Here is a 9,921-nt window from a genome sequence, read left to right on the forward strand (position 1 = left end):
TCTCCGTGCTCCATGTCGCCACTAACCCACGTCCCCTGTCCTGGTGGAGGCACCTGGCCATGCTCATCGTCTAAAATTTTGGGTAGACCTACGTGGTGCCAGGAGTTGGACTCGATGATCCTTGTGGGTCCCTTCCAACTCGGGATATTCTGTGATTCTATGATTCTTTGTGTTCGCCAGCCCCATCTCTGCCAGCAGATACCAGCTCTGTGTCCCCAGAGCTGCGGGGAGCAGGTGCCCCAAGCCCCCTGCAGGCTTAGGGCCGTGCCCAGGTTGGGGACATTGCCTGTCCCCGTCCCCATCCCCCTGGCGCAGCGGGGCCGCACTTGGCCTTGTTGCTTCCCGCTGCCGTGGTGTCGGTAACCGGAGGGGGTTTTGTGCTGCTGCCGAGGCCGTCACAGCCAGGGCCGCAGCCTCGGGTGCCCGTCGGTGCCACCATCACCGTGCCACCCACAGGGAGGTGGCAGCTCCCAGCCCGGCCCCTCGTGTCCCAGTGGGGCCAGATGTGATGAGTGGGGACATGTGGTGGCAGAGCCCAGCGCGCGGTGGCGTGGCCGCAGCACCGGGCATCGACCCGTCTGTGCTCGCTGCTCCCTCTGCTCCTCCGGGCTCCCCGTCCCAAATCCCCAAGGGTAAGGGCTGGGGGAGCGGCGCCTTGAGCCCCGAGGTGCTGTAGGAGCCCCCCCGCCCCACGTTGGCCATGAGCACGTCGCCAGCGCCCGGGGACCTTCCCCTGGTGTCCCCAGCTGGGGTGGCCACGAGCCACCACTTGGTGTCGGTGCCGTCCACACGTGTCCCCGGGGGAGAGGGGCCCGGGGGTGGGGGGGGACAGGACCGGGGGGTGCTCCTGTGGCTTTTGGGGTCCTCTGGGACATCCCCAGCCGGACTCGGGAGGATGCAGCACCCCCAGGCACCCCAAAACTGCCCTGTGGGTGCCCAAGGCCGGGCTGGATGGGGCTGGGGGCAGCCTGGGCTGGGGGCAGGGGTCGTGCCCATGGCAGGGGTGGCACCGGGGGGGCTGTGAGGACCCCGCCCGCCCAAACCCTTCTGTGAGCCCCCCCTGCAGCTGCATCCCACGGCTGCGGGGGCACCGGGGGGGTGCTGACCTGACTCCCCCCGCCCGGCCCGGACCCTGCATGCACCTCCCCCCCCCAGTAAATAAAATAAATATCCGAACCTCATTCCTCCCACACCTTCTCACCCAGCTCGGGGCGGGGGGGGGGGCTTCACCCCACATCCCCCCCCCCCCCCTCAAATCCGGGGGGGAACCGCGCCGGGGCGGGGGGGGGAATCCGCAGCCCCCCGGGAGCCCTCAGGGGCCGGGCAAAGGCTGAGCCCCGCCGCGGGGGCGGCTCCCGGCTGCCCCCCCCCCCCCCCCCCCCCCCCCCCTTCTTCCCCCCCCCCTTTTCCCCTTCCCCCTGCCCCGGCTCCGGTGCCGGTGGCGGCGGCGATGGAGCCCGGCGCTGCCGCCGCCCCCCCCCGCGGCCCGGGGCCGGCCTGAGGCGGCGGCGATGCGGCGGCGATGGAGAAGCTGGCGGCGGGGCTGGCCCGGCTCCGCTGGAGCCCCGCGGCGCTGCCCCTGGACGCGATCGTCAGCAAGTGCCGGCTGCCCACGTTGGTCTGCCTGGGGCAGGGTGAGCGCGGGGGGCGCGGGGGGGCAGCGGTGGGGATGGGGATGGGGGCAGAGGGACAGGGACCGAGGGGTGGGGACAGACGGATGGGGGCAGAGGGACGGGGGCAGAGGGACAGGGAGGGGGACAGGGCCGGGGGCCGGGGGGGGCAGGGGATGGGGACAGGGACGGGGACGGAGGGACAGGGACAGAGGGATGGGGGCAGAGGGATGGGGGCAGAAGGACAGAAGGACAGGGACAGGGGCCGGGGGGGGCAGGGGATGGGGACAGGGACGGGGACGGAGGGACAGGGACAGAGGGATGGGGATGGGGACAGGGGATGGGGACAGGGACAGAGGGACGGGGACAGAGGGACATGGACAGGGAGAGGGGCTGGGGGGGCAGGGGATGGAGGCAGAGGGATGGGGACAGAGGGATGGGGATGGAGACAGGGACAGGGACAGAGGGACAGGGACAGAGGGACAGGGACAGGGATCAGGAAAGGGATGGGAAGAGTGGGGGGGTGCAGGGGACAGGGATGGGGACAGAGGGACAGGGACAGAGGAAAGGGACTGGGATGGGAAGCATGGGGGGATGAAGAGGGCAGGGACACAGAAAGAGGGACAGGGAAAGAGGGATGGGGACGGGGATGGGAAACATGAGGGGTGCAGGGGACAGGGACAGAGGGATGGGGACAGGGACAGAGGGACAGGATCGGGGTGGGAGTGAGGCAGGGCTGGAGGGGCTGGGGATGGACGGGGGGACAGGGACAGAGGGAGGAGGGACGGAGCGGTGGAAGGAGGTGAGGCAGGGATGGAGGGGATGGGGAGCAGGGGAGGGCTGGGAGAGGGGGGTCGGGGGGAGCGACAGAGGGGGGCAGGGAGAGCGGGATGGGGAGCTGGGGGGGCTGGGGGGGGGCTGGAGAAAGAGGGGCTGGGAGGGAGGAAGGGCTGCAGCGGATGGGGACGGACAGAGGGACTGGGACAGACAGGGACAGGGATGGAGCAGACCGGGTGATGGAGGGGCTGAGGAGGAGGCGAGGGCAGGGGGCTGGGGGGGGCTGGGGGGGGGGGAAGGCTGGGAGGGATGGGACAGGGACGGGGCCGAAGGGCACGAGGGGAGATGAAGGCCGGAGGCTTGAGGAGGAGGAGGGCGGCTGGAGGCCGGGTGGCCTGGGGCTGTGAGGGTCCCCTGCTGGGGGGGGGGGTGGTGCCAGGTGTCACCCCTGTCCCCTGCAGGACACGTGTGTGTGTGTGTGTGTGTGTGTGTGTGTGTCTGTCCGTCCTTCTGTCCACCCGTCCGTCTGTCCGTCCACGCTGGGCTGCCACCAGCCGCCCCCTCCCCATCAGTGGCAGTGGGGATCCCGCGCTGCACCCCCAGATTCCCTCCTCCCCTGCAGCCCCACGGTTTGGGGGGCTCCCACCTTTTGGGGTGCCCGGGGGGGGGGGGGGGGGGGCGGTCCCAGCAGTGCCTCCCCCCCTCCCCAGGCACAGGCCGGGGGGGGGGCACAAAGGGGCCGCCTGTGCGGTGCTGCCGGGCCAGCGCCGGCCTTTGCCCATTTCCCTGGTAACTGTTGCTGAGATTTCGGGATGGAGGCGCCCGGCACGGCCACAGACTGCCCCCCCCCCCCCCCCCGCCTGCACCCCCTGCTTGGGGATGGAGGCACAGAGCCCCTCAGCACCCCCCCCCCCCCCCCCCCCCGCCCCAGCCCATCCCTGGTGGTCCCCAGACACGGAACAGGCTCAGACCCGGACCCCCCCCACCCCCCAACCTTGCCCTGGGGTGCTGGCGATGGCCCCAGCTTGGGCTTGCATTTTCAGATGCTTTCCTCGCCCCTCGGTCTGGCCCTGCTGGCCTGCGAGTTGGGGAGGGGGCTCTAAGGGGTGAAGGTGGCCGGGGGTCTCCGGGGAGGGTCTCTGGGGGGGTGCCCAGGGGTGCCCAGGGGTTGACGCAGCGGGGCTGTGGCTCAGGAGGGCAGCTTCTGCCGGCCCGATGCTCAGGTCAGCGCCTCGGGACGTGCGGGTGCGAGGTGCTGAAAGTGAGCGGGGGGGGGGGGGGGGGGGGGAAGGGGGGGGGCCTGGCTGTGCTGACCCCAACCAGGGACAGGGACGGGGACACCTGGGTGTGAGCACGGTGGTGCAGGGCTGTGCACAGCTGCGGGTGTGCGCAGGGAGCCACATTGGGCATGCGGCCGGTGGGGGGGGGGGCACAGCCGGGAGCACCCTGCCCTGTTGCACGGTGTAGGGGCAGAGCAGGGTGTCAGGGGGACAGGCTGAGCCCCCCCCGGAACAGGACGCGTCCCCCCAGGACTCGCTGCGCCCCTCCGGAGCCGGCTGCAGCCTGGGGGTGCCGGGGCCCCCCCCCCCCCCCCCCCGCCCCGAGCCGCCTCGCCCCGGCCTGCAGCCCGGACCCCGTGTCAATAAACTTCTTGTTCGGCCGCTGCTGCAGCCTTTCAGGAGGGACAAAGAAATTGTTTCCAGGGCAACTGGCGGCTCTTGGCAGCGGGCACCTGCTCGCCCATCGCCCGGCACCCGGGGCTCCCCCCGCACCCCCCCCCGCACCCCCTCGGGGCTCCCCCCGCGGCCGTCCCCAAGCCCGGGGCTCGCCGTCCCCGTGGCCGTGCTGTCCCCTGGCCCCCCGGCCCCCGAAGCGGAGCTGAGCAAAAGGGGGGGGGGGGGGGGGGCCCTGAGCGTGTTTTAGCCCTTGGCATTGCCGCTCTCTCTTTTGGGGGGCCGTGTTGCGTGCCTGGGGGGGGGGGGGCGGATTTGAGAGCAGCCCGCAGGGGCCGGGGGCTCGGCCCCCAGCTTTGGGACAGGCGCTCCCCACCCAGGCCCTGGCAGGGAGGGAGGTGGTGGCTGGCGGGGGGCGGGGGGGGGGCACACAGGGGCTGGGGGCTGGAAAGGGCCCTGGGGAGCCTGGGGGGAGGCCGCAGGCAAAGGGGAGAGCTGGGTCCTGGCAGCCTCACCCCCCCCCCCCCCCCCCGGGGCTGGTGGCACATGGGGTGTGGGGGACACCAGCGGGACCTGGCTGGGGACCGGTGCTGGGTGCTGCAAAGCAAGGGGGGTGCTGCTGTCCTGGGGGGGGCTGGCACCCACGGGTGGGCTCCCCAGAGCTGTGTCCCCCACCGGCTCCCCCCCCCCCCCCCCCCTTCCCTGGGGCTCAGCCCGTCCCCGTCCCCCCGCAGGGGAGTCGGTGGAGGGGGTGAGCGCCCAGGACGTGCTCCTGATCCACTCCTGCCGCCAGTGGACGACGGTGACGGCCCACAGCCTGGAGGAAGGGCACTACGTCGTCGGCCCCAAAATCGACATCCCCCTGCAGTACCCAGGTGGGGACAGGGGCCGCGAGGCAGGGGGCTGGGTGGGCTGAGCCCCCGCCGGGAGGAACTGGGGCTGAGGGCGGGGGGGGGGGGGGGGGGGGGGGGCCTACAGTTGGGGTCCCCACGGCGTGGGGGTGACGTGAACCAGTGGGGGCGAGGAGCTGCTCTGCTGGGGCTGCCGACGGTGCGGGGGGCACCCAGCCCGGCACGGGGGGGAGGAGGGATGGGGGGAGGGACTGGGGGGGGGGGGGGGGGGGAGATGGAGACAGGGACGTGGATGGGGATGGGAAGGGGGATGGGACACAGAAGGGAATGGAGACAGGGATGGGATGAGTTGAGATTGGAGACAGGGATGGGATGGGATGGGATGGGATGGGATGGGATGGGATAGGGACGGGGATGGAGGCAGGGATGGGATGGGGACAGGGATGGGATGGGGACAGGGATGCAGATGACGATGAGGATGGGGATGGAGACAGGGACGGGTTGGGGTGGGGACAGGGACAGGGATAGGATGGGGACTGGTGAGGGTCGGGGACGGGACGGGGATGGGGGACAGGCCGGGGCTGCTGTAGCAGATGAAGGTGCTGAGCTCACCGCGGCCGCCGTAGCGGGGGCCTTAATGACCACTCTTAAGTGCTCGCCATGGCGGCAACGAGTCCTGCTAATAAATAAATAATGGGAAGTGGAGCGGGGGAGGGGCAGATCACCCATCCCAAGGGGGTCGGGGGGGGGTGGTGGTGGTGGTGGTGGGGTGCACGCAGCATGTTAACCGGCTCGGTGGGGCACAGGGCAGCTCCTGCCACGGTCCCTGTCCCTCTGCTCGGGTGCCACGTCCCCGTCCTCCCCCAGCTTTTTGTGTCCCCTCTGTGCTAGCCCGGAGCAGAGCAGCCCCGCGCCGTGGCGCCGAGTTAATATTCCCATCAGGTCCCGTCCCCGCCACGCTCGTGCTAATGAAGGCAGAGTTTTGCTCCTGAATGCAGCCCTGCGGCTCCCTGGCTGCGCCTGGCCCCCCGCACACCGCTGTCTGTGGGGCTGGGGGAAGCTGAGGCGGGGGGGGGGGGGGGCCGGGAAGCCTCCGGGAGCCGCTCCCTCCATCCTTGGGGCATTTTTGTGGTCGCTTTGGGGGTGTTCTCTGCCCCTATGGGGGTGCTGCAGGGGCACCGCTGGGGAACTTGGTGCCCCCGGAGGTTTGCTTTGGAAGGAGAGAGCTCGGGATGGGCCCCAAATGGGATGGGGACTCCAGGCTGGGCTCATCAGCAGCTGCCCCGATGAACCGTGCCAGGGTGGCTGCGGCTCACCAGGGCCGGGGGGGGGGGGGGGGGACGCCCTGTGGGCCCCTCTGACTGCTCTGGGGCTGGGTGTCCCCTGCAGGGAAGTTCAAGCTGCTGGACCAGGACCGGGACATCCGGGAGCCCGTGCAATATTTCAACAGCGTAGAGGAGGTGGCCAGCATCTTCCCCGACCGCGTCTTCGTCATGGAGGCCATCACCTTCAGCGTGAAGGTTGGCGTGGTCACTGCGGGGTGGGGTGGGGGGACAGCAGGGAATGGTAGGGGGACGTTGGGGGCATCAGGAGACCGTGGTGGGGCAGCAGCTGAACATCAGAGCGTGGTGGTGAGGCAGCAGGGGTGGGGGTGGGACAGGAGGTGGCGGTGGGACATCAGCAGATGGCAGTGGGACACCAGGAGGTGATGGTGGAACACTACAGGATGGTGGTGGGACCTCAGGGTTGGCGGTGGGAGGTAAGGGGAAGGCAGCGGGACACCAGGGGGTGGCTGGTGGTGGGACACCAGGGGACGGTGACGGGGCACTGGGCGCCTGCTCAGCCACCGTCCGTCCCTGTGCAGGTGGTGTCGGGGGAGTTCAGCGAGGACAGCGAGGTGTACAACTTCACGCTGCACGCCGGGGACGAGCTGACGCTGATGGGCCAGGCGGAGATCCTCTGCGCCAAGACGGTGAAGGAGAAGTCGCGCTTCAACACCCTCCTGCGGAAGCTGGGCAAGGCGGCGCCGGCGGCGGGGGCCAAGCAGGTGAAGGGCAAGATGCCCTGCCTGATCTGCATGAACCACCGCACCAACGAGAGCCTCAGCCTGCCCTTCCAGTGCAAGGGCCGCTTCAGCACCCGCAGCCCCCTCGAGCTGCGGCTCCAGGAGGGCGAGCACACCATCCGCAGCATCATCGAGAAGGTGCGGCTGCCCGTCAACGTGGCCGTGCCCAGCCGCCCGGCGCGCAACCCCTACGACCTGCACGCCATCCGTGAGGGGCACTGCTACAAGCTGGTCAGCATCATCTCCAAGACGGTGGTGCTGTGCTGCATCCTCCGCCGGGACCAGCTGGTCCCCTTCCACTTCCTCCTGCTGGCCGACATGCCGCGCTTCCAGCTGCCCGAGGGGCTGCTCGGGGGGGACCCCCAGCTGGAGAAGCTGCTGCGGGACAGCGCCGCGTACTGCCACGAGCGCTTCAACCCCGACGAGTACTCGCGGGCGGTGCGGGAGGCCAAGCCCGACTTTTCGGAGGAGTGCGCCAGCCCCCGGCGCTTGAGGCTCTGCCTGCCGGGCTGCGCCCGCGAGGAGCTCAGCCAGCCCCTGCAGCGCCTCTCGCTCTGCTTCTACGGCGGGGGGCTGCCCCGCGCCCCCCAGGACGCGGCCGCCCGCTGCCAGGACCCGCCGGGTGCCGGTACGGGGACACCGCGCCAGCAGCCGCCGCTGCCCGACTTCGCCGACCCCGAGAGGGAATACATGACGCCCGACTGGGCCGAGCCCGAGTTCAGGACTCAGGAGCCGCTGGAGATCCCCTACGAGGAGCTCTGGAGCAACCAGGGCCTGGAGAGCTTCTCCTCGCCCGGCGGCACGGGGCGGCCGGACCTCGTCGCCTTCGGGGCCGCGTCCCCGCTGGGCTCCCCGCGCCGCCCCGGCGTGCCCAGGGACGAGCCCCTGGGGGATGCGCCACCCCCGGTGCCACCCAAATCGGAGGCGGTAAGAGCTGTGGGATGCCCCGGGGCTGGGGGGACCCAGCGGTGTCCCCACACTGGGGGCACGGGTGCACCCACCGCGACCTGCTGTTGGGTTGGGGGGTCCCGGGGCAGTGTCGGCCCCGCCACGACGGGGCCCTGACGGTGCTCGCCCCGTTGCAGGTGAAGGAGGAGTGCCGGCTGCTGAACGCGCCCCCCGTGCCGCCCCGGGGCGGCCGCCCCCCAGCACCCCGCAGCCCCCCAGCCCCCCTGCGCTTCCCGAAGCTGGCTCCGGCTCCCTCGCCCAGCCCCAGCCTCTCCTACTACTCCTCGGGGCTCCACGACGGGTGAGTGGCTCGGCGACGCGGGGTGCCCCCCCCGGGGCGGGATGTCCCCCGCACCACGAGGTTTGGGGGGGGACACGGCGTGGCCCTGGGGTGACGCTCGCCTTCCTCCATCAGGGCGGTCCCGCGGAGCGGCAGCGGCTCGCCCTCGCCCGACGCCTACTCCCTGTACTGCTACCCCTGCGCCTGGGGCGACTGCAAAGCCGGGGACGCCCCCGGGCGCCCGCTGCCCCCCGCCGCCCAGCCCGGCCCCACCGCCTGGTCGGACCCCTGGGCCTACGCCGAGGCGGGGGCCGGGGGGGGCAGCGGCCGCTCCACCCCGCTGCCGGCGGCCGAGCCCCCCATGAAACCTTTCCGCAGCTGCCCGCGCCTCAAGCCCCCGCACCCCCAAAAACGCTTCGCACCCTTCGGGGCGCTCAATCCCTTCGCCGGCCCGGCTGAGTGGCCGGAGAGCCCGGAGTGGCCCAAACCGCCTTCGGCCCCGGCTGCTCCCTCTTCCTCCTCCTCACCCGAACCCTTCGCCCCCTTCGAGGGGCCGGATCCGACGGCCCCCCCCCGCCCCCCCAAGGGTTTTGAGGGGGACAGCATCGTCATCCGCGGGGCGGCCCCGCTCTCGCCCGCCGTCCTGCGCGGGGCCGAAGGCGGCATCGCCCGCCTCTACCTGGCGCAGGGCGTCATCGAGGTGCCACCGGCGGCGCGGGGTGAGGGGGGGGGCCCCGCCGGCTGCCCCCCGGCCCAGCGGGGACGGCTCGCCCTGGCTGCCCCCCTCCGACCTCTCGGCCCTCTCGGTGGAGGAGGTCTCCAAGTGCCTGCGCTTCATCGGCCTCTCCGAGGACGTCGTCAGCTTCTTCGCGCGGGAGCGCATCGACGGCAGCATCTTCGTGCAGCTCAGCGAGGAGATCCTGGCCGACGACTTCCGCCTCACCAAGCTCCAGGTGAAGAAAATCATGCAGTTCATCAAGGGCTGGCGCCCCAAGATCTAGCCAGGTGATGGGGTACCCCCAGCCCCAGCCGCGCAGTGCCTCTCCCCGCTTTGGCTGCGGGGTTTCCTCCTCCCCGGGAGCTCGGCCCCACTGCCTGGGGCTCCCCCCTTTCTGTTTTAACACTGGACAGTAATTTTGGCCTCAACAGGCTGGAAAATATCGGCGTTTGCATTGACTGCTTTAACTTAATCCTTGTGGATTAGTGTAATAAACATCCGGGAGAGAACAAGCTGTCGGAGAAGCCCCTTGCTCGGGGAGGAGGGGGACAGGGGCTTGGTGTGGGGACCAGCGGGGTGGCACAGGGAAAGCAGAGCCGCTCCGGGCAAGGCTCAGAGCCCACGCACACAGCTCCTGTGCAGCCCCCAGAGCAGGGCACAGGTCCTGGGGGCCGCTGCCTCCCCCCCAGGGAGGGCTGAAGGCTGCTCACCAGCCCTGCAAGCAGGACAGCAGAGGCAGGCTGAGAGGACGTCTCGGCCAAGTTTTGCACTGCTGGCTTTGAGAAACGAGCACAAACGCAACATGGAAAGAGCAGCATCGCCGCGCGAGCACCCTGCTGGTGCTGGGGGACAGGCAGGGCACCGCAGCGAGGCAGGGAGGTGGAGGCCAGGCTGGCTCTGAAATTAGCGACAGGTGCGCAGAGATTTAAAGCCTTTTAGTTTAAATTGAGCTCTCCCCACGGGGGGACCCTTCTGGCCTTTGGCTGCTTGATTTGCAAT

The 9,921-nt window shown here is 70.9% G+C and overlaps 1 protein-coding gene across 1 annotated transcript; it reads left to right on the top strand.

Annotated features, from left to right (window-relative positions):
• Positions 1-1,473: 1,473 nt before the first annotated feature.
• On the top strand, positions 1,474-9,460 carry GAREM2 (GRB2 associated regulator of MAPK1 subtype 2). Its single transcript, XM_040552212.1, is given in 7 exon segments — positions 1,474-1,634; positions 4,795-4,935; positions 6,301-6,431; positions 6,776-7,903; positions 8,062-8,225; positions 8,340-8,949; positions 8,951-9,460. Coding segments are annotated over 7 exon segments (2,541 nt in total). The 5' UTR covers positions 1,474-1,522; the 3' UTR covers positions 9,206-9,460.
• The last annotated feature ends 461 nt before the right edge of the window (positions 9,461-9,921 follow it).

This window comes from Cygnus olor, chromosome 3, assembly GCF_009769625.2.
Source record: "Cygnus olor isolate bCygOlo1 chromosome 3, bCygOlo1.pri.v2, whole genome shotgun sequence".
NCBI lineage: Eukaryota > Metazoa > Chordata > Aves > Anseriformes > Anatidae > Cygnus > Cygnus olor.